The sequence below is a fragment of the Asterias amurensis genome, chromosome 13 (assembly GCF_032118995.1).
Source record: "Asterias amurensis chromosome 13, ASM3211899v1".
Lineage (NCBI taxonomy): Eukaryota > Metazoa > Echinodermata > Asteroidea > Forcipulatida > Asteriidae > Asterias > Asterias amurensis.
In genome coordinates, this window is record NC_092660.1 from 15356379 (window position 1) to 15381651 (window position 25273).

At 37.6% G+C, this 25273-nt stretch overlaps 2 protein-coding genes across 2 annotated transcripts in view; both read left to right on the top strand.

The window, feature by feature from the left end:
- On the top strand, nt 1-24881 carry LOC139945883 (uncharacterized). The gene is made up of 29 exons (XM_071943386.1): nt 1-237; nt 2129-2452; nt 2902-3144; nt 3741-3872; nt 4572-4727; nt 5312-5443; nt 6501-6551; nt 6898-7077; nt 8316-8447; nt 10078-10368; nt 10738-11049; nt 12033-12323; nt 13000-13238; nt 14190-14259; nt 14903-15009; nt 16010-16229; nt 16940-17039; nt 17930-18164; nt 18728-18770; nt 19180-19343; nt 19937-20282; nt 20563-20673; nt 20779-20945; nt 21094-21207; nt 21525-21595; nt 21777-21817; nt 21916-22012; nt 22449-22554; nt 23003-24881. The coding sequence occupies exons 1-29, from the start codon at nt 171-173 to the stop codon at nt 23075-23077; spliced, it is 4617 nt and encodes a 1538-aa protein (XP_071799487.1). The 5' UTR covers nt 1-170; the 3' UTR covers nt 23078-24881.
- Nucleotides 23959-25273, top strand: part of LOC139946270 (uncharacterized) — a 33535-nt gene continuing 32220 nt past the window's right edge. Inside the window, exon 1 of the mRNA XM_071943891.1 lies at nt 23959-24136. Within this exon, the coding sequence (XP_071799992.1) occupies nt 23959-24136 (178 nt within the window). The remainder of the gene's footprint in view (nt 24137-25273) is intronic.

The window sequence follows — 25273 nt, forward strand, 5'->3', positions numbered from 1 at the left end:
GTGATTGTAACTTGTGTGCAAACGTGAAGTTCATCTCATCTGTGAAGTTGTACCTATGGGTCGTGGGGTCTGTCGAGCTCCCTCCATCCATTCAAACTCATTTTGATCAGAAAGGACGAGAATGTAACAAGGAATCATCAAGTTCATTTTACAAATCAGACAGTCTGAATATGGAGGTTTTAAAGGCATCCAACCTGGCTGCATCTTACTTCCTCTTGACTGTGATTGCTTGTTCGGGTGAGTTTAAAATTGTTGTTACTTTTCTTTTTCAAAAATCGCAACCTATCATGTGGCCCATTCAATCGCTAAACTGATCCACTGTAGATTCAGCTGACACCAATAATCAAGTTCACTAAATGTTTATTATTTTCCAGAAGTTATAGAGCAGTTAAGTACACATAATGTGATATTGGTATAATTGACAAGCTGTTTTTAAGTATGGTTGAACGAATTGTTAAAAATACTGGACACTTTTGGTAATTACTCAAAATAATTGTTAGCATCAGCAATTTCCTTGGGAACAAGCAATGGGGAGCTGTTGATAGCATAACACATTGTGAGAAACGGTTCCCTCTGAAGTAACGTAGCTTCTATTAGAAGGGGGTAATTTCTCACGAGAATATTATTTAATAAGGGAATAAAAGGGTAGCGACGAGTTATTTCACGGCCGTTTAAAACAGGTAGGGTCGTTGCCGTGTGATCGCTCGGGCCTTAATCACACGGCAACGACCCTGCAAAGTTTTAAACGGCCTTTAAAGAACGAGTCACTACTTTTTTATTCCCATTCATAAATGCATCTGTTTGGTTAAAAGGCGTAATCAAGTAAGAAACTCTGTAACACTTGTCCGTGTGTTGCGTTGTTATGACTGAGACGCCTATTTCCGACAGTTTCCAGTTCAGTTCGTGCGCGTATAGTCTTGGTGCTATACGTTCTCGTTTTCTTTTCACACACAGCGCGGCCAACTCACCGACATCGCCTGCATCGCCCGTAACAAGAAACGTCTTGCACCAAGACTAGCGCGTAGTATCCGAATACAACCGGCTATAAACAGAACTCCAGCTGGTCATTATCAACCGTTTAAACATCCCCACTTGACGCGCTCTCCACCAATAGGAATAGCGAAACTGTCTGAGGTATTTATGAATTAAATTGTATGCCTTCTTTTAATGAGATAACCTGAACGGAGTAAAACAGAAATGTATAAATTGATGCTAAATTTGCATCGGGGATAAAGAATATTTATTTGGTTCAACCCATATTCACCGGTGTGTGTTAGCACTGTATACTCGGTACTTCCCCGAGTTCTCTGAACAAAATCGCAGCCATAATAATCGGGTGGGATTTGAACCCATGACTTTTGCAATTATAGAGCAGTGTTATACAAAGTAGATACTTCTCTAGAATTGCAAAGGTCATGGGTTCGAATCCTACCCGCCGAGGGTAGGGTGTCGTGGCCGAGCGGATAGGAGCATCGGACTCCAGTTCTGGTTGTTAAAGGCAGTGAACAATTTTGGTAATTACTCAAAATAATTATTAGCATAAAACCTTACTTGGTAACGAGAATTGGGGAGAGGTAGATAATATAAAACATTGTGAGAAACGGCTCCCTCTGAAGTAAGTGAAAAGACTGGTCTTTGACAATTACCAATAGTGTCCAATAGTACCTCATCAGGATGTGGGTAACACAACAATGAGTAATTGTTGTCCCTGATGCAAAACATCTATATGATCGTTTGCATTGCCCGCTGTTGTTAGGGACTCGAACTGCATCTAACTACCGGGCAATCTCGGTCGTCTAGTTGGTAAGACATTACTCTAGAACTCAGGAAAGTACTAAGTTTACAGTGCTATAATACATACATTGGTGCCTTTTTTGGTTTAGAACCAAATTAAACAGAAATGTACGTTTTTGTGTGTAAAAACGCACGGCAGGGATGCACGGCACTGGTCTTGGATGGATGGGAGATAAAGTGTTCCCTTTTTTGTAAGGGATGTTATGCCTGTGATATTTTTTTCTTCTCAGGACTTTGGGAAGTTTTGAGTATACAGTGCTAACACACGTCGGTGAATGGGTAAAAAACAAAATTAATATTCCCTTTCTAATTTCATTTTGTGTGTTTGCTGTAGACGATTTCACCTGTGTAACTAAGCCACGAGTCCCACTTGATGCGGAGGAGACCTTCATCGCTGGATTCTTTGTCAACTTGGCCGGAAATATTTCTATCAGGCGTACTCAATACACTTACACAACTGGAACTAGCAACATAAATGACCGATCCCTACCAACCGACAGCACTCTGGACCCAACTGCTCTGCACGGTGATGTTTCAGTCTCTGTTCTACGGATGCCGGCATCTGGCGGGATCTCAAGAATTGGTGTATATGGTTGTCAAGCGACAGTGACTGGACAGTCGGCTTATAATATTGGCACTGTTATTATGAGCAGTACAGGTATTGAATGTGGCACTCATATTGACTTCAATTAGTTGCACATTGTTTTATCTCATAGTCTCAGTTATGAACAGATTTTCGTATTATGCCACGATTATTTTTTACTTATTTTCAACAAAAAGGAATACTTAAATTTGAGTAAATTTGTCCTATTTTTTTTACATAACAAATTACAAATTAATGGTGAAACAAATTTATTTAAATATTGTCAAATGTTCCGTTTTTTTACTGTACCTCCATTGTCATGTAGACTGTTTTAAGAGTAAGAGGAATATCAATTCATACCTTCAGCTCCCATGAGTTCTTTCAACTTTAAATAGTTTTTCTTCTTGTAGCCTAATACCAAGAGTGGCTTTTAGCCTTGTTTGAGGCGAATTTTCATAAGAAAAAAAGGGGAACAAAAAAAGGTTAACCAGTTCATCTACATTATTGCCTCTGTTTCTTATTAGCTGACTATCTGCCAACTGATATAAGCCAAACGGTTAACTTAGGGGAAACGGTACGTCTAACAGTTACGGGCTCGCAGTTAACTCGTTGGAGAAAAGATAGCAGCGCTGTCATCATGTCGTCCTTTGGCAACCTTTATTATGATGTCAATGGAGCTAGTAACACAGATGCTGGAACATACGAGGTTCATGGAGCTGGTGTTCGCACTACAGGCAGGCAGGCGCTTATGAGGCTACTTGTCAGAGGTAAGTACATCAAGTTATATCAATGAATAGCAAGAGAGCCTCAGAAAAAAATTGCGCTAAGTCTTATTCGGAAGTTTTAAAGGCTTGAACTCGTTTGTACTGTCACTCTGGTCAATCTTTATTTATATTTGACCTTTGACCTTTTAACCGTCTCATTTTCTATTTATTGCATGATAACATTCTACTCTTTAGGTCGTGTCGAAAACTGGGGGTTAACCCTGGCTTAACCATACCTTACTCCCGTAAACAAATATACTACAATAATATTGACAGGCAACAAGGTGTTAGAACGCCGTGTGATGGGTGACTATGTGCCCCGGAAATTCGGTGTGTGTCTCCAAAGCGGCAAATATTATAGAAATGTTGTTTGACAGTCCCTGGTTTTTGTTCATCTTTAAATGTATATCATGCTTATTCTGCCAGTTTCCCTTGTGAAATTACATGACCAGGCCTGCATTAATTCATACTTAATGATAATGATGCTAACAAAATATTGAAAACACCAAAACAAAAAATATGAATTCGAGAACTATCCATGTTTGTGACTTATTAAAGATTGGGTTGTAAACATTCAAATCGTGTTCTACAACACACAGGATGCCAGCAAGATAGATGGGGTGCCTCATGCAATGGAGTCTGTCCAGTTTGCTTCAATGGTGGAGTTTGTAATGATGTGGGTGGCTTGTGTATTTGCCCGCCTGGATTCAGCGGTGATGTTTGTGAAGTTGGTGAGTTTTGCTTGAAATGGTATTGTAAAAAAAAAGGAAACCGAAATGTTTTGTACACAATGATATGCCTGACTAAACTCAAACTGATTTATAGATGATACTTGGCTTTAACATAATTGTGTCGAGGGGGAGGGGCGAAAGAGGCAGGAGGGGCGGGATTATCCACTGATTGGGCCATTCCCACTTGTATATTTGGCCCCTTTGTATGTTAAATTTGCTCAGTCGGCACATTTTCTTTCGTACTGTACTTTTCAGATATCCTTGCTGTTAGAACATGCTGAAAAAAACATCGTCACGTGTTTTTTTTTTCGGGAAATGAGATGATTTTCAATAGCGAGATTTAAAACCATTGTCTCAACTATCTTGACAACTTGCTCGTTGAGAAAGTGTACACACGTTCTACCTACTAACTTCAAACATACATGATTTAACGTTATCTTACATTGGGGTCGAGGAACTGTTTACGGGAACGAAAACTATTTTTTCGTCGGTGTAAATAAAACAATAACCAGGGAAAATTGCATTTCGTAGTGTGGTAGCTTTTTGGAACCGCCGAAACCCGGAGCGGCCTTAGCACAGTCTGTGTAATTTAGGGTATAAACAAATGATTGATTTTTGCATATTACCTTCCAGTAATTTTTTTTTAAATGTTGACCGTGAGTTTAGTGTTATTTACCCTTTACTTATTTGTGATTACAGTGCTTGGACCAAACCGCTTTGGTAAAGATGGCAGTCTCTATTGTGATTCTGGTTTGTTGCCTGGTACTACGTCATGTGAAGGGCTGCTGTTTTGCTTACCAGATCCATTTGGATGCATCTGCGGCGCTGGCTGCAAAGGAATTGATTGTAAAACAGGTACGGGTTTAACAGAGTGCAATTGTTTCTTCTGCTGTTTAACACCCGGATTGGCATCAGTCTGTCCGTCTGGCAGGGAATTTTTGTCTTGACCGTGACTTGAGTTAAAAGTGACTTAATTGTAACTTGGATTTGGGGTTTCCCATTCGAGAAAGGAAGGACTTGTTTCGGGAGTGAACATTTCAATGGAATCACGATTGTAAGTTTGCTCAATGGTTTCTTCGGAAAGAGCATCCTCACAAATAAGGCAACCTATTTCCTAACCTTATCCCCACAACCAACACAACATTATTTCTCATGGTACTTTTTGGGGGAAAATCAAATGATTTCAAGATTTAAGTGGTGTAAATATCTATAATGATCATGACATGCTCGTTAAAAAAAATCGTAGATACGTTCTCATAATCTTCCTTCAGAAAATGCTCAGGCCGAAACAATCAGTATTGTACCAGTTTAGTTTAAATGCACATGTGGTGTTGTTGTATAGTTGTTGAGCGGGGAACCAGAAAAGAAAAACAAAGTTTTCAAAATATTTAAGATTTATTTTTACAAAACGTATCTTTGTACTTTTTTTCTCATGCTAGAATGTGATGACGGAACATTTGGAGCAAACTGTGCACAAATGTGTCACTGCAGTGATCAAGCTTCTTGTGATAAAACAACAGGTCGTTGCCCCGGCGACTGCGCTTCAGGCTACAAGGGCATCAACTGCCAAGGTAAATTAAGATTATTAATAATAATAATAAGAATGGACACTTTTAAAGCGCCGGTTTTCGCCGCTCATGGCGCTGCTCTACAAAAGAACAACGATCAACCAATGAAAGTAGCAAAATTTATTGCAAAAACGGTAGGAATGATTAGCTTTTATCTTAAAATATGTAATTCTTAACTCTTTGTCTGGAAACAGTCTATGGCCTTTGCCAACCCATAGTGTCTATACGCGCCAGCATAAATGCAGTTTAGCATATTTCATAGGAAAAACAGCACTCCTGTTGATGTTTTGCTATTGTTTAACTAAAACACATGAGTCTGCTTTCTGTTAATCTGACAATTCTGCTTGACAGACTTCTTTGTAAAAGCAATAAATGGCTGGATTACCAATTGCAGGAACGTAAACTTGCTGTGTTTGCAAATAAAGCATTATTTGTTTGGGTGCTTAGAAATGTTGTTGTGTTTATACATGCTCTCTGCCAAATGACTTTATAGAAGAAAGTCCTGTTTAAAGACACTGGACACTATTAGTAATAGCTGTCAAAGACCAGTTTTCTCATTCCGTGTATCTCAACATATGCATAAAATGACAAACCTGTGAAAATTCGAGCTCAATTGGTTGTCAAAGTTGCGAGATAATAATGAAAGCAAAAAACACCCTGGTCATACGAAGTTGTTTGCTTTCAGAGGCTTGATTTCGTGACCTCTAGTTCTAAATCTGAGGTCTCGAAATCAAATTCGTGGAAAATTACTTTTCTCAAAAACTACATAACTTCAGAGGGAGCCGTTTCTCACAATGTTTTATATTGTCAACCTCTCCACATTACTCGTCACCAAAAATGTGTTATGCTAATAATTGTTTTGAGTAATTACCAATAGTGTCCACTGCCATTAATTTCATAAAGTTGCAATAGGTTTTTGTTTAAGTGGGCAAGAGTTACACTTTATGGTTAGTTGGAAAGGTGAGTGTCTCACATCACCATTGTCTCATCCACAAAGAACCATTATCGCTGTGGCTCTTTGTTGATTTTATGCACAAAAATCAAACTCAATTTGTTGCAGATGATTGTGGCGCCGGCCTTGGTGGTTTGAACTGTGCAACATCCTGTGAAGGTAAAATAGTTTCTGGTTGGCCGATGATGTTTTTCTTGTTTCGAGCTCCTTTGATTGATATCATGATTTGGGTTTCATCAGTCCATTAGTCCTACCCGTTTTCTTTTATTAAACGAAGATCAATATTATTTGTATTAATATACTCCTGTATATGAAAGTTTACTGTATTGAAAAAATAAAAATAAAAAATGACAACAAAAACAAATACGTATTTATTTCTATAGGTTTGCGGTAACACCATGTGAATATATTTTTGGAGTCTTTGGTTCTGACAATTACTTGCGTTTAATGACTAAGTGACTTTATATAAGGGTATTACACAATTCATAATCCCATTTATATATAGTTCCAGCAGTCGTGACTTTGTTCCGTGACGTAGCAACACTGACCCCATCACCTCAGATTTATCTGGCCTGGAAGTTTGTCAGCAATCTATGTGCAGTGGAGCGTTACCAAATTGAATACGAATTGACCAATCAAGACCAGTGTCAGGAAGTTATTTCGTCACGAGTTGAAGCAACATCAGGTACATGTCTTACAAGACACAACAGCTTTGATTGCAGTTGATGATTTGCTCCTTAGCCATAATGTGCTGTGTCAGACTGTGATGTCTCAAACCACCTGGGGCTATGTATAATGTTTTAGTTGTTGTTAGCAAGTCACATTTCTTAGAAAAATGTTTATCCGCAGTTGTCCATGTCCAAAATGGCGGTTATGGCTGTGGTTATGGCGAGATCGCTGCATCATCATGCCTTGAAGTACGGGTCGTTCTTTGCAACACCAATGGGAACAGTCGCAGTCATGGCTGAAGCCATCAATGTGTATACGGGTATTAATCCACTGTAAAGGCCGAGTCAAGCCCGGTTCATACTTCCTGCGAATGCGAATGCGATGCGAATTTGATGTGAATTTGACGTCACAACTCCTCTTTCGCTGCGATATTCGGAAGACAACGAATAATTCGCAGCAGTTCAACTTTGTTCAACTCACTTGCGAATATCGGTGCGAAAGGAGGGTTTTGACGTCAAATTCACGTCAAATTCGCTTCGCATTCGCATTCGCAGGAAATACGAACCGGGCTTTATCGTTTTCATTTCGTTATCGCTGCAGTGTGACTCGGCCTTTACTATCGCTACCTTCTAAGTCAACCATTATGGCTTATGTAGATTTAGCCACAGGCATATTCATTGACTGATGCATATGAACCTTTTGACAAGAAAATGATAGGTCTAGTCAGGTTTCGTCAGAGGTTAAGTTATTTATTTATTTATTTTTATTTTAAATCTTTAGACATACACAATAGTTGCAAGTTGTACAGGGGCTGTCAAGGCTAAAACAAAAGTATAAAACTGTCATCAAAAGATGTGTAAAACCAGACCCCTGCCAACGATAAAAATATAATTATACAATATAAAAAGGTGATTGCACTGAAACATTTAAGAATCACACAATAGAAATCATTAAAACACAAGCAATGAAACACAAGTTAATGAAAGTTTGCAATTGAGCGCCTTCAATTAAAAAACTTGAAGATCGGAAGACGTTGTTGATGTGACGACACATGGTGTCACTGTTAGTAAAGTTACCGTTGTGCCAGACTGGCTGCCTGTGTTGTATACTCTAAAGAAGTTAACTTGGTTTTATCAAAATGAATAACCACGCATGGCGTAATAAGGAGAGATGGCTTTAAGCTAGAGTATGGAACTTTGAAAAAAAAAATAAGTTTTTACTTTTCTCACCTTTTCTTATACTGTTATTTTACAGATTTATACTCCGATAGTTTGATAATATCAAGTGGCCTCCAGCCATTCTCTAGTTACACTGTGTACATCAAGGCTTGGAATGAGATTGGTGCTGGACCAGAAACCTCTATCTCAGTCACTTCAGGAGATAGTGGTGAGTCTTAGACATTGTTTAAGTACTATAAAACAAATCACCATCTTTTCAGAAGTAAAAGCTTCGTTGTGCAACATATTGTTGCATGCACTGATTTACAAGAGTGTCTGTTTTACTGAAATTACTATACGATCCTCTGTGAAAATTCAACGTCAAATTATACACACAGGGACGATGACTCCCAGCAGATAACATGATAAACAGGGAGAAAAAGCTTAGTGAATACGACTTCACTTCAAATACATTTTAAATATTAATATTTCAACATTATTTAAAGGTGTGCACAGCAATGCTAACCACCTGGTACAATGTATAAATATTTGAAAACGTCCCGTAACATTTTTTGAGTCTACAATGTTAAACAGTACTTGAGAAATGATTTAAACAAACTTATCGTTATTATTACTATTGTTATTATTGGTTTATTAAAATCAAACGTAGCAGCCAAAAGGCTGAACTGTGTTTAGGTTTACAATATAAAAATACATTCAAACATCAAAAACCAGTAAATATACAATACGAGATTATAAAAATAGAGTAGATGTGAATATAAAGTTAAAAAACTGTAGTATATACAATACAAATATTTACACAATGAAAACAAGTTATCTACAGGCCAGAACAATTATTGGTGATTGAGCAGCTCAACTAGGGAGGGGATGCAACTGTTTTTGAAACGGTTAGTCCTACATTTAATTGTACAAAGTTTATTGGAATTTCTCAGGTTGTTGGTTCTAGGTGGGGAAGCCATTGTTTAAATCTTGTAAGCTAAAAACTCAATGTTCCTAGCCTGAGACAGTTGAGTGCCGGTGCTCAGTTAAAATAGGCATACCAAGTTAAAATAATACATTGACGATTATCACACAATTAAAATTAAACGCATTCACTGAAGACATTCTCAAACAAACTTTCGCAATTTGTGCACAATGCCATCTGTTTTAAATGAAAACAACTGCTTTGAGCAAGTTCGAATGAGGCACTATAGTCGACTAAAGTTAACCATTGGTTGATTTTGTCTGGTACCCAGGATGTATTGAATGCATAGGTAACCATGGAACATTGACCAGTGGTTGACAAATGGTCGCCACCCGAACTTGCTCTTTGTTGTGGCCTTTGATGTAGCATCCCATGCACATACTATGGCAACACTAAGCATCTGTAATTATTAACCATCCTCATTGAGTTAACCAAGTGTACATGTAAGTGTACATCATCTGCACCGACATACATGCACTAAGTTATAGTACCTGTCTTGGAAGATGAGTTTGAGATTGGTAAGATGCATGTTTTACCGTGTTGGTCGATTATATTAAGAAGTAAACGAGAGAATTGGTCGGCACTTATTCAATTAATCAAATTAAACACCGAGTGCCGGATTGAGCATTATAAACCTCCATGGTTGGAGTGTTTTAATTCGTCTCTTATGACCGTCGGCATTTACTGAGTGTTGGTTCTTCCTTTTCATCCGATGACCTAATGTATCTAAATTTTGACAAGTTGTTTTTATTTAATGTGTCTATTGAATGACATTAATGACTGCCCATTGCTTCCAAATAAGCAAAGGCAACTGTCTTACCACTGTGATATTTGCAATTGATGGAAACAACCATGTCCCATATTTAAATTGCAGTTCCTACTGGACAGCCTGAGAATGTCATGTTTCTCACTGGTCAAACCAACAGTCTATCCTTTACTTGGGATCCTATACCTTGTGGGTTTCGCCATGGCTTCATCGAATATCAGTACAAACTACAACAGAAGGACGTGAACAGTAGTCGGGAAAGACAGGTAGCGTCAGAAGCTGTGAGAGTGGCTAGTGGGCTGCTCCCATGCACAGACTACGTATTTCAAGTAGCGGGTGTAACAAGCGCAGGGCGGGGACCGTACAGCACTTCAGTAGATTCCAGGACTACAGTACAAGGTAAGGTGGTAAGAGTACTGTTGTGAAAGAGATAACGAAAGTTTGTATGAACCACATAGTCTGTCGGTATTGGCTAGAAAAAGAAAACATTTGAAGCTAAAGAAAAATCTAAAATCCATCGAGACACATTTGCTACCCTAGACGTGAATGTTGCTTTCCCGGTTAACCACAAAGCAAAGGGAAACTTTAATGAATGGTGATCACAGTTTTATGGCTGAGGTTGTGGCTCAGCAAAATGCTTAAATATTTATAATAATAATTTAAATGATGAAAGAAGACCCCACAATTACTAACAATACTAGATGTCATTGGACCAATTGATGAATTTGGACCATGCTGATGGGTTTTCATCTTCCCATTTGCATACAGCTCCTAATCCAATAGAAGGCTTAAATCTAAGCCCATCAGCCAATGAAATCCAAGTATCATGGCCAGCCTCTACTGGGAATGCCGTCAATCCCTGCACTGCAAGCTCTTACAATGTGACCTATGAACTTCTGAACTCTGATCAATGCGACCCTAAGGGTAGTCCTGTTACAGTGAATGCTGGCCAAGTAGATACCACTATAGCAAGCATCAGTGGACTTGAACCATACTCTTCATACAGAGTCTATGTAATAGCAACTAACACAGGTGGTGACAGCTCAGTTGTTGGTGATACGGTGATAACTGCTGACATAGGTAAGTAAATGAGCAACATGGAAATGCGAATATAGATCGTATCATATAATAGAGTTCAAATTCTTCTAGTAACATAATAATAATGCGAGACTTTGTTTGACCTTAAACAAAAATCACTCAAAATATTTTGAAAGAAAAGTTCAGAATTACCAAGAAAAGTTCACAATTTCGAAGAAAAGTTCAGAATTGACAATTACAAACAGTGTACGTTCCCTTTAAACATTATGCGAGGCTTTGTTTGACTTAAACAAAATAGTTTAAACGAAAAGTTCAGAATACCCAAGATAGACGGATTAGGAAGTCATATTGGTTGAAAGTTTACATTGATTTTAAACACAGCAGGTGGTAATAACACGTAACGCATACAATACATACCGTACTCTTAAAGGGAATGTACACGTTTGGTAATTACTCAAAACAAATATTAAATTAAAAACTGACTTGGTAACGAACATTGGAGAGCTGTTGATAATATAAAACATTGTTGGAAACGACTCCCTCTGAAGAACGTAATTTTTGAGAAAGGGGTTATTTCTCACTAAAATAATAAAATGCTTCTAGCTAGAAGTCTTTTATTCCTATTTGAAAGCAAACAAATCTGTCCAACAAGGGTGTTCTTTCATCACTTTCTCGCAACTTCGATGGCCGATTGAGCCCAATTGTTCACAGGCTTGTTATTTAATGGTTTTTGACAATTACCAAACGTGTACAGTGCCTTTAACCTAGCATATGATTGGAATTGTGCATTTTGCACAAAAACTAAGCTTCGCTTGCAATTTTACCTTTGGTGAAACAGGACAGGAATTGCAAAAAAATCACAACAATTATTCAAAATGGGGTTTACCAGCCAAAATTATGTTTATCTGAAAAGGAAAACAAAAATACTATTGACACGATCGTGTCAACTCCAAACCACTTGACGTTGGCAGTTCAAGATCTCTCCGCCACCATTTCATTCTTTCATTTCATGATTTTTTTTCCAGCGCCAAGTGGCCCTCCAAGAGACATCACATCAACTGTTGTCACCAACACAACCCTCTCGTCCTCTTGGGATCAACCAGAATGTGGCAGTCGTCGTGGTGTTATAACTCACTACAGCTACACACTAACCAGCACTGATGATGGGGCGGTGATAAGAAGTAACAACGTGCTCAGTGCATCACTGGATTTGACTGGTCTTATACCATTCACACATTACACGCTATCAGTGGCTGCAGGGAATTCATTTGGTTTAGGGCCAGTTGCTGTGATAACTGAACGAACTGATGAAGGGAGTGAGTATTCATTGCTTTTCTTAAGATACTTAAGATATGTAAAAAGCTTGTTCCATATAAAGCTCGGTTGACTATAAGACATCTCTATCAATGCAAATGTCGTTGGTTTGAAAGTTACCCGAGTGATTTGCCGAACGAATATTTCACAGAACTCAAGACAAGTACACTTAGTCTGCAATGCCTACATAAACTGTTTTGGGCACACCTGTAGTTAGTTGGCAACAAATTGCCATCAAACTTACATCACTTGGTTCCAAACTGTTATATCATTTAGATTAGTATAATTGATGTCAACTCAGTGTAAATGAAATTCTTTTCCTTTTCTTGAATGTGACATAAAGTGTCAATCAGTGATAGTCTTGGATCCCAATGAGACTTTGTCTCATTGATATAACATTCAATGACTTTATAGTTAGTTGGCAACAAATTGCCATCAAACTTACATCACTTGGTTCCAAACTGTGATATCATTTAGATTAGTATAATTGATGTCAACTCAGTGTGAATGAAATTCTTTTCCTTTTCTTGAATGTGACATAAAGTGTCAATCAGTGATAGTCTTGGATCCCAATGAGACTTTGTCTCATTGATATAACATTCAATGACTTTATAGTCTAAAAATGCATAAAATCCTCACAAAATTCATCAAACTTTTTTTTCACATTCTTCCACACAGTACCACCGGCTCTAAGCAGCATTTATTTCCCATCCACATTCAGCGGTCATATTACTGTTGGGTGGTCCCACCCTAGTCCTCCTCATGGTGTCATCTTGAGCTATGAGATCCGCTACTGGAAGACAGAGTCTGAGACCTCATCATCGGCTGAGACAGTGAGAATCACAGTTGATCTACAAGACGATCCTCAAACTAAGGAGATTACAAACCTGGAGAGTAATATAGGATATTCATTCCAGGTATTAAACAAAGTGATATTGGTGTCCGAAATTCTATCACAATGTGATTGGGGTACATTTCGATTCGAAGCTTGCAAATCAGCATTAGGCGTGATCTAATCAAGTTAAAACAGAATGCATAATGTTGGTTTGAAAAAAATACCCTCGAAAGTACACACACATCATGTACATGCTACAAAGGCGGTCATGGTGCGAAAGCTTCCCTCAAAAAGTTTATGATAAATATGTGAAACAATTAGTTTGAAACTGAGAACTCAATAGCCTTTAATCAAGGCGCAGGCGGCGGCACCTACCACGCGCAAGCTGTGAAGCCAATTTCATAGAGCTGCTTATTAAGCAAACAATTTGCTAAAGCACGAAAATATATTGCTTATTTTACACATGTTACTGGCCACAATAATGTCCTGCCATATATATTGCTTGTGACTGGTATTTAGCTGTTGTTTACTTAGCATAACATTTGAGTTGAGCCTTGGCCGGTATTCTGATTTTACTAAGCATGGGATGTTACTGCTTAAGCATTACTTTTTTGCTTAAGCAGCTCTATGAAATTTGGCCCTGGGGTGACCGTCGTGCTTGACATCTGGGAGTGCCGCGTACGCCTTGACGTAAGGCTAAGAACTGAAGAGACAATGAGTTGAATAACATTAAAAACGTGTTTTCCATCAAACTTCACACAAAGTGTCGCACAAAGTGCATGAATTGGTATTTGCTAATATTACACTGGTCTTTGACAATACCAAATAATGTCCTTCTGCTTTAAGATTGTTTGGTGTTCGTCTTTCCAATTTTGTCTTTTCTTTTGCGATTTGTTTCGTGTACCTTTTTGTTACAGAAAGAAAATGTTTGGTATGACTCACTAGCCTCATAAATAAAATTTGTCTGTTTCTAGTGTAGTTTTTAAAACTTTGATGATAGCATAAAGTAATTAAAACTGTTTTTTTTTTGTAGTTACGTGCCGAAACACGTGTTGGATTTGGTGCATGGAGTAATGTAGAAACAGCTGAAACTGTGCCAGGAAGTAAGTCAATCACCCTTTCTTACATGACAATACAAAGCCTGAACACTAAAGCGTGGCACTATGTTTTGCGGAATGCAATGAACAAAAACTGGTACACAATGTAAAATCATTCGCACAACTAATTTTCCTTCTAGAATAAAAAAAAAAAAAAAAAAAAAAAAAAAAAACATTTAAATAAATATCTCATGAGCAGGATGACATGTAGGCCTAATACAAGTTGTTTGCTAAAAAATCCAGACTTGTTTAACATTATCTTACTTTTTGATAATACCCCTTTTATGGCGTTTGCATACAGACTATCATTGCATGATGTTCACTTAAAGGCCCTTCACAGAATCCTTACTGCATGGGTATATTAAAATACACCATTAATTTCATATTTTGGCGACTGAAACGAGCTTCTTTTGTCAAATAGTTGAATATCTCTGTGGTTATTAATTACAGTCACTTTCTCTATAGCTAAACATGTTCGTGTTCTGAACATTTTAAGCCGTCTTTCCACAAGGGCTAGAATCTGGACGGTTTGTAGTTACCGTTCCACTCCATTAAGTTATCTTCATCCCCTTAAATCTAGCCAATGAATTAAACAAATCTTTTTTTCAAAATGTGACCTCTTACACAAATGTTACTCCTTTGATTGTAGCACCAAGCAAGCCACAATTGCTGATGGTTTCAAGTGTTACAGAGACGAGCATCAGCCTGAGTTGGAGTCATCCATTACACCCCAATGGAAATATGCTGACATATAAGGTATATCGATCATTATGTTTGCCTGATGGATTTGGTTTGTAGCCATAGAGCTTTATCTTTTATATATATATAAAGCTCTATGTTTGTAGCAAAGTGTGGTACCGATGACGTAGGTGTTTGGGTCATTACAGAGAGTGAGGCAATGGACCCTTCCCATGAAATATGCTAATTACATTTACGCATGCGTACATACCCTGTTGGTTGGCAAACGCCATAGAGTTGTGCACTAAGCAGACGAGCGGTCGCGTCTGCGTCACGCACCCATTAGCCGTGTACAAAACAGCGCGATGTTCCCTCATTTTGCCAACCAAAACGTTAGTGCGCACGCGCTACGTGCAATTTACATATTTCATGGGAAGGGTCTATTGTGTGGCTCAATCTACCTTTATCATACAACACTATTAATGTCATCAGAAACTATGGATACTCATTCTCATTATGCAACAGGCTCTACACTCATTATTGTTACCTTCGTTTGAAAATAATAGAAACTTTTGAAAGGCTTAATTTCATAAAACACTGAAATCATTCAAGATGATATGTTAATATTCTCTATTGTAGTTATTTGTTTGTGGTACCACATTTTCCATTAATAGATTGTTACACAGTTTAATTCCAATCGTAGGTCTTTGTGAAATCAACTTAAAAATTTGTTCTGAAATTTATCGTGTTGCACAGATAAAACAAGACTGTAAGGAGAGTTTACTCTTTATCTCCAAGGTTGTGAAATGAAATAATATTCTCCTGGATCAATTTTCATGAAGCTGTTAAGCAGAGCATACCGCTCAGTAAATGTCTTTGTTAAACAGAAAATGGTTTAGGGACCAGTCGCAGCAATGTAACATTAATTGAATAATGGCAGGGTAACCTGTTTTGTTAAGCAAGATGTTTTTTGTGTTCTGTGCAATTTCTTTTTCTGTTTATCGGATTTTTCATGTTGAGACAATGTTCTTCGTTCTTGGAAGTTTACGCAACATATTATACCTTTTCTTATTTTAAGATTGAACATCGTGTGGTATCCAAACCTTATGACAGGAGTTTCACCTTTGATCAAGCTGGTCTATTTGAAACCCAAGATGTATCTGATACGTCAGATCTGAGTGGTACAGTAATGAACCTAGAGCCATCTACGGAGTATGAGCTGCAGGTATATGGTATTAATGAGGCTGATATCACAGGAGATAGAGCATCGATCCTGCATTTCACTGCAATTAAAACAGGTATGACATTGCTTCAAGGACATGAGTTTCAAACAATGTTTAAAATAACAACTCATACTTATCATTTTAACCCTCGGCACTGCCAAGTGGCGCGGGCGGAAGGACTTATACAAACTTTAAACAAATGGTTTGTGTATACAATGTGTGCTTGATCTCTGATTGGTAAAATAAATTTAACATTGTTTTATATAGCTTTGATTTCCCCCAATAGATGTGCTTGTCAAATAACACAAATTGAACTTTAAGAGTAAATTTCATTCCAAATTAACCCCGGTTATTAGTTCCTGTGAATGCTTCCCCTGAAGCAAATATCATTGCGTCACATACGGGATTCGCATGAAGTATGAACCGAGCTTTAAGAATCTTTGTTTTTTTTTCTTGTAGAATCCTCCATGTTAAACGTCCTTCATAATCGGACTATTTTCATACCATTCATTCACCCACACCCGCACACCCAAGCTCAAGTGTGTATTGCCTGCAACCATGTGCTTCCTGTTTTCCCTCCTTTGTCTTTACTTTTTTTTCTTTTCAACTAGCTCCATTTGGTTTTGTACACGCCTTCCAACTGGTCACCTTTGCCGAACTGTGACCCTATTGTCTTCATGTGTTGCATGTCCCCGGTTTGAATGTGTATACCTGCTCAAACCACCAGTTGCAGAAAAATGTTTGATCTTTTTGCCATAGAAACGTATTTGATCTTTTTGCCATAGATCTGCCTCCTCCTGAGAAGCCAAGTCTTATTGGAGAAAAATCAACAAGCTCCTCGATTGCCATCAGACTGGTCGCTACAGAAACTTCCAAATATATCACGTAAGCATTTGCCATATATAATGTATGGTTAATTGTTCACCTTCTGTTTCCTTTATTTCGTTAACATTTGATTTATATAGAGAAGACCGACAACTGAAGTTGTGCACTAAGAGGTGGTCGCTTTTTGGTTGTTGTTAATGCCATTGTCAATGTTATTTCCTTTATAACTTCCAGTGGCATTATTACTAATTTTCTGCTATTTTTAGCCGACTTTAAAAATCACTGTCTGTCATTACTGTAGTTGCTTTCCGTCAGAACCTCTCCGATTAAAACTTACGCAATAACGATCACATTTCGAAACACTCGCCGTCGATTAGTGGAATAAGTGTGCTAAGCATTTCAATCAATATAATGCGTTCTCTTTGCCTCTTGGTCGTTATCGGTGTCGTTATCGCTGCAGTGTGACTGGCCCTCAATACTTATTTGCAAAACTACGTTTTAAATTGTGAAACCCAATTATATACGAAATTATCATCATGTAAGGGTTAACGCAGTGATTTATTGCAATCTGCATTCAGCCATTCCAGAAACACCGGGCAGATCATTCTCTTAAGATAACTTTACTGTTTTTTTTTTATTATACATGCAATGCACAACACACATGAAAACTACTTAACTGTCACCCCTTGTGTACAAGGTCTCCCATTCCCCAGGCTTTCTCCTGAGACCATGCATCTTCTCAATTGCATAGAGCTGCCCGTGCACAAGCCAAACAAAATCAGTTCATGCTCTTTATACCATTTAGAATCCGTGGCTGCCATCCTGCATTGTGTTTGCTTAGTACAATATTTAAAAGCATTATATTATGCTTGAGCAGCTTTAATGAAACTGTACCATGATATGTGAACAAATCACAGCTAAATTTATTTTAATTTTCTTCCAATTTCAAGTGCATACCAAATTGGAGTACAGATAACCAGTGCTGTGTCAAGGAGATCTGCTCCTGCTTTTGGACACTACAGGGACAATCCATCTGCCTACATTGCAGCTGAGTTGGATGATGGTCTGCCAGAAACATTTGTTGTTGGTGACAACAAGGAATATGGCAGTTACTGGAACCCACCCCTGCAGGAGGGCGCTGTGTACAAGATATACGTTGGTGCTGTCAGCAGAATTAATGAAACGGTAAGAGCCTGAAATAATCGCAAATATCAGAACCCTCTTTGAGTTTTGGTTATTATAGGAGTTGCCTTTCGTCCCATAGACGATGCATGTCTCGCTCATAATAGGCATATTAACTTCCGGGAGCATGTTGGTCCAAACAATGATAGTAAGTTCTACGCAAGAGTGATTCTGTTCCTTCAAATGCATTATTTATAATAGTTCATGACAATAATAATTATTTCTTAATGTGTAGAAAGGAAACATTTAAACATGAAAACCATACAGATGAGATAAAAAGTTTCAGAATTTTGTAAAAATAGAGTTTACAACAAAAGGTTTTATTTCATGATATATCTTTTGTTTTCTGGAACTTTGAGTCAAATTACCAATAAACTTTTGAAATAGTAATAATAAAAATAATAATTAAAGGCGTCGGAAGCTAGCAAGCTGACAAAATGAACATGATCCCACACTTGAAAATTAAAGATGAAAACGTCGCTCATAGACAAGTTCATGTTTCTGCTATTTGGCACTTTACTATACATGGTAGAAAAATAAATAAAGCATACTGTTTTCTTTTTCAGGAAGCCAATGTAGTGTGGAATGAAGATCCATTGACTGCGGAAGGTAGGATCAATTTGAAATAATATCGATATGAGGACTACATGGGGCCATGTTGAATCAACATAAAAAACAGATTTTATAGTCAAATTGAAAATAAATGTATAAATAACTTTTTTGTTTCTAGTCAAAGCGAACAAAGAAATTACCCCAATGCAAATCGTGGAGAAATAAGCCAATTATTCAACAATAGTCATTGTTCTCTAAAACAACCCACTTGTGGGTATAGCAAACCAAGCCCACAATACATCTTGCTTATTGTACTTGTACTATAATTGTAATTCGAACACCTGTGAGAAAAAAAAAAAACATATTAATTATGTAAAACAAATTACTAAGTAGTGTGACTAATCCATTTCATGAGGCAAATGAAACGGTCAATTATTTGAACCGCCTTACATATTTTTTTCTGCAGCCCAATTACCGTCAACTTCACCGAGCAGTCTGATTATCGTTATAATTGTGGTCATTGCTGCTGTTGTGGTCGTAGTTGGTGTAATTTGTTACACCCAAAGACGTCGTAAGCGACGAAGACGAAATCATCAACAGCAGCCAGGGATTATTGCTGGCCGGGAGCTTGTGAGTTACAATTTTCGTTAGCAACTACATAAATCACTTCGTCGCATTTTTTAAAGGAACGAAATCATTATTTAAGGGAACAACATATTATATCATTTCGAGGGAATTAAATAGTTTTTCCATGGAACAAATCAGCATTTCGAGGGACTAAAATCATCCTGAGAGCACGAAATAATATTTTGATAAAACGAAGCAAAACTTTGAGGGTTTGAAATTATATTTGAGGTGACAAAATGTTATTTCGAGGGATTAAACTGGTTTTCTTTAAAACAAACTCATTTTTTTTCTCTTGATGTGGAGTTCTACTACTCCGTTTATTCAACAACAATTTATCAGCAACAACATACATCAATACAACAAGCTCCAATACATACTCCAAAACCATAATAACGTTTACTACCAGTTACTTGTTGGTTAACAATAATATTAAAGCTGAACATTTCCCCCAAGTGAAGTAAACTTTAGTCCACCTCCTTTCACAGAATAGTAAACTCTCTCTGACCCAAACAATTCCTTTATTTACAAAATACGATCTAATAAGTAGGCCTAATATAACAATTTACTGATGTATATCTTATAACAATTCACATTAGGTTTCTTATGAGAATGCCGCACCACGAGAGGAGAAACCCAGCAGTGCACCAATCCCAAAAGAAGTTTCACTGGTACAAGAGTCAGTTTATGAACCAGTGGGTCCCGGTTCATCTGCACCTAGAGATGCACTCCCAGCACCACCACCAGCACCAGCACCAGCACCAGAATCACAACCTACATACGAAGGTGTTGGTTTGCCAACATGGGCTAATCCATGGAGTATCTTGTGGGAGGATTTGATGGTAGGAAATAAAGTACTTGGAAAGGGACATTTTGGTGAAGTGCGTTATGGTGTGGTAACGGTTAAAGGAGATCTATGCAAGGCTGCGATCAAAACGCTCAAAGGTATGTTAACTATATTATTATTACAGTTTAACACGAGGCGGTTATACGCAGAGCTGTTCCAAAATATACTTTATATGAAACCGGTTTATAAAGATCAAGACTAAGATGTTTTGTTAGACTCCTAGTTTACGTTTGAAGTGGCATTCAAACGGGGAACTTGATTAAATAAATAATAACACATCTATTGTTTTACCACAAAATGGAACTGGTGAAATATCATATGACAACTAATGTTTTCTTTACTAGTTTTGACACTTGGAAATTGTTTAATTTATTTTAGAAAATGCCACTTACATCACCAGAGAAAATTTCTTAGAAGAACTGAAAACCATGACTCTTCATGGAAGTCATCATAATCTCGTTAAGATTCTAGGAGCTTGTCAACATGAAGGTAAACAACTTTATTTTAAATTGATTTTGTCTCATTTTAAATAGTTTATTTTTGTTTACCAAATGACACAATTTTCTTAAACTTTCATTTTACTTGTATGTCAAGGTATATTGTACGTAGCTATGGAGTACTTATCCAACGGTGACCTCCGTTGCTACCTGAGGAAGGCTCGATCCATGGAGGATGATGGTCAAGCATCGCTGTCTCCTCAGAAGCTGCTCCAGTTTGCTTTGGATGTGGCTAAAGGAATGCAACACCTCGCTGCGTATGGGGCAAGTCATTGTCCAGTTTTTCCAAATAAAAGCCTTTTTTTGAATTTTTAGCATAGTTTAAATCTTTCAATACCGCAAAAACCAACACTGTCAGCGATATTTGAGGCATCACATTATAAGAATAAAGCATTTTGTGTCCTTTTTACAGGTGATACATCGTGATTTGGCTGCAAGGAACATTCTACTGGATGATAATCTAAATGCCAAGGTTTCTGACTTTGGTTTGTCACGTGGAGAAGACGTTTACGTGCAGACATCCAAGGTATCTTATTAGCATTCAACACTGAAACCAAGCCATCCCTAAAACCTCCCATTCACAGCAAAGTCCAGTATTTTCTAGAAGTTGGACAGAGCACAATAAATAAAGCGTCGATCGACACATGGCTCTTCTGTGAGCCAGTACTGTTCAGAAACATATATATATATTTTACGGTGTCACAGCGATCTTTATTACTTCACTCGTATAAGCATACTAATTATTCACAAATAACAATGTATAGGCACACCTCTAGTCACCATACAAAACTACATCCGTTAAAGAAATTCTCAAATTTGTTGATATCTTTGACTTTCTTTTAGACCCGTGTCCCCACTCGCTGGCTCTCTCTGGAATCACTGACCCACCAAACGTACACTTCGAAGAGTGATGTGTAAGTGAACTCTAAAAACACAATTATATTTAAAAAGAAAAATCCATGTTTTCATGCAAACAAAATCAAGAAACAAAATCACTGTGTTTGTTGATTGTGATTGATCATAATTTTAAAGAACAAGTTTGCATATCCAAGTTAATGAAATAATTAATTTGTGCATGCATTTTTCACACATCAGGTGGTCCTTTGGAATCCTGCTCTGGGAAATTGCCACACTTGGTAAGACAATTGTTTCAGTGCTTTTAACAAAATGCAGAAAATATAAAGAAACAAATCAAATACAGTTTTACCACATTGTGATTATTGTTCGTATACAGGCGGGACACCGTACCCTGGTATAAAGACTCCATTCCTGACATCAAGGCTGGAGAATGGATACCGTATGCCTAAACCAGACAACTCCGATGACAAAATGTAAGAGAGTTTGATATAAAAGTGTTTTGTAGTATGCATCTAATTATACTTCTTTCAATAATCAAAGTTCATTCAAACTAGCACGTGCTTATATGCCAGCATGAAACATTAATATCTCATGATCAATATAATTTCCTCATCTATATAATGCATTTATTTGACAAATTGAGCATAAGAACACTGAAATACCATGAACAATACCAGCTGATAACATTTTGAAAATTGTATAAAATGATCATATGCATCAAGTTTCATTTTGCTTTCTCCCAAATCACCAATTATGAAACCACTTGTATGGGTAAGATGTGTTTGACCTGCCATATTCCTTCGAGGCAATAACTTGATAACACGATTTGCAGTAAGTGCAACATTCATGAAATAGTTACACTCTGGCTACGGGCTTTAAGTTATGCTTGTTGGTTGATCTGCATAACAGTTACGAGGTGATGCTTCAGTGCTGGCAGGAGGATCCGAATAGTCGACCATCTTTCAAGAAACTTGTTTCTGACCTTGAAACAATGGCCGACAGCAAGGAGGATCAGGTAAGTTCACTTGATTTAATTGTATTGATTTGCAAATTAAACTTATTTCTGGAGCAAGCTTATCGCTGTGTTAAAAAATGTGAACAACTTCGTAATTATTTTTCGTAAGGTACCATATTGAAAATGTTAAATTGAAAATGTTTCTAACATTACAAAACCCAATACACGATTCAGTTGCCCTTGTTTTGTGACATAGATTTTGCCTACAAAATCAATCAAACTATTTATAAAATGATATAATATTTCAGAAGTTTGAATGTTTGAGTTTTTCCTAAAAACCAAACTCGCATCTGATCATGTCTTTACAACGGTAGGACCAGCGAACATGGGAAAGCAGTTTTAACAAATAAAGTATTTCAATGCTGCGTCCATAGCTTGTAGTACAACGTCTGTGCTTCGTTACTTTATTCACAGAGAGACTTCTAAGTGTTTGTTTGTTTCTTAACAGATCTACATGCGATTGTTACCGAGCTCGGAAAAGTATTTGTATGTGAACATTCACCCAGAACTTGACGACAACTAAAGTGTCCTTTCGTGTCATAAAGGGCAACACTACTTGATACAAGTCAAACCAATAGGTTGTTTCATTCAATTACGGAGATTTGGAAGTTGAAAAAAAAAAAAAAAATACCATACCAATTATTCATTGTAACGCTTTAACCTTGGAACGTGTAGTCGTAAACGCAATAAATATGCCTATTAGGTGTGTTGTAGAAATACAAAGCTGTTTTTTCTTTTCTTTTGTCGTTGATAAAAATAGGCACTTATATAGCCTGGTTTTTTAAACACATTTGACTTTTAAAAGACACTTATTTTGATTGTAGCGTGCCTACAAACCTAAAGCTGATCTCCATTCTGATACTAGTTCCAAAACTTATGTTAAACTTATGACCCTAACTCTAACTCTAAACTAGAAACGTCAACTTAACTGAACCTTGTAGTATCGAAATTAGTGCTCTTCAAACATTTTAAACACCAGTTAAAAATATTGTTTGGTTCGGATACAACCTTACGATGAATTATATAATAAAACTAACACTATAATGTAGCGTCGACCGGGGGTTGCAATGTACAAAGTTTAATGACACAAGAAAGGTACAATTAACTGGCTATTCTGTCATCGTTTCGGAGCTTTATTAGCACTCAACAATTCACTGAAATTACACGAGAGAGAAGCCTTAGCCAGAGAGCGCCCTCTCTAGCGAGCAGACTAACAAATCGACCGGCTTGGGCCAAAAGCGGTGCTCCGAAGGGGAGTCGTGCTAGCGCCCCCAACCGGTCGATCGGCACCGCCGCTACACTGGCCCCTCCTAGGACCCTGCTTGTCCCAGAAGCAGGCAATGAGCGACATCGCTCGCCAGCGAAGCAATCCCTTCACAATGACAATAACCAATATAGAACAAAATGGGGGAAATAGTCCTGGTGATCCTCGCTGCATCTCAGTCCTGTGCAGGTGTGGTGAAGGTGTCTCTGTGGTTGACTCGCCGTCCGCAGTGCTCCGAAGGGGAGTCGTGCTGGCGCCCCCAACCGGTCGATCGGCACCGCCGCTACAATAAGCTGTTATTGTATACACAGACAATATGTAACGCTACATAAAGAACGCGTTTGCTATTCAATGGTACCTTAATGATTTTTGTTTTCAAATTAATTGTTAAAATATATATTTTTAAGGTCTTTGGTTGAAGTTTTTTACTATTGGATACTATCACAACATATGGTGGTTTATGTCATTCCGTTTAAGCCCGTGCTTTGACTAGTTTTTGACTTGCCTTTTTTTCAGCGCGTTTTCTTTCCGAGAGTAATGCACATAATTACAAAAATTTAACTCCAATGTACATTGAACTTTCGCTGGTTATCCACCATGTACACAGACCATTTTAGACGCTTATATAAAAGCGTTCATGCTTTATTATTAAAGTTATATTTAACCAAGATGGTGTTATGTTACCTTTATATGTAATCAGTTGTTGTTAAAAAGTGTTAACTATAATGTTTTATTAAACATGTGCGTACAGAAACTGTGGAAGAGATAGGGTTATTATGAAGAAAATGTGAACGAAAGTTACAGATCCTCTGAATCTAGTGTTCTTAACCGCTCAGCCATGACACGCCAAAACTGTGGAGAAATGGAAATGTTGGCAGATTTTCTTACAGAAACAAGTGGGCAGATATATTGGTTAAAACGAACGAAAGCAGAGTGCAAGCAACTGAAAGGAATCACCACGAAGGAATACCACAACAAATATTACTACATGTATATTGACTGGGGCAAGAAGAATCATTGTTAACTTTGTAATCTACTTGTATCTGTATCAAATAAAGCTTGACGAGAAAACAACAATTTATGATTAACTCATTTTGTTCAGAACATGGGGTAGTTGAATCCTGGGGCAAACCTTACCACCCGTAAGACTGCAGGCGCCTTTTTGTCAATCCTCGGTTTGGGCTTCTTCAACAAATTAGTGTACGTTTATATGTGAACATCATTTATTTAAACAATTATTTTGTATTTAATAAGGTCAATGTCCCTTGAAGCACTATTTCTGGCAGGAGGGACGTTTGTTTCCGATGTTGTGATGGATTGCAAATCTGCTGTCCCAAATCGCAGCCAAGAAAACGTCAGAGACTGAATGGTTCGGTAGAAGGAAGTTCGCACTTATTGTACATTAATATGAATTATTCCTACATGTTGAAAACCCATCTAGTCACAATTTGACTG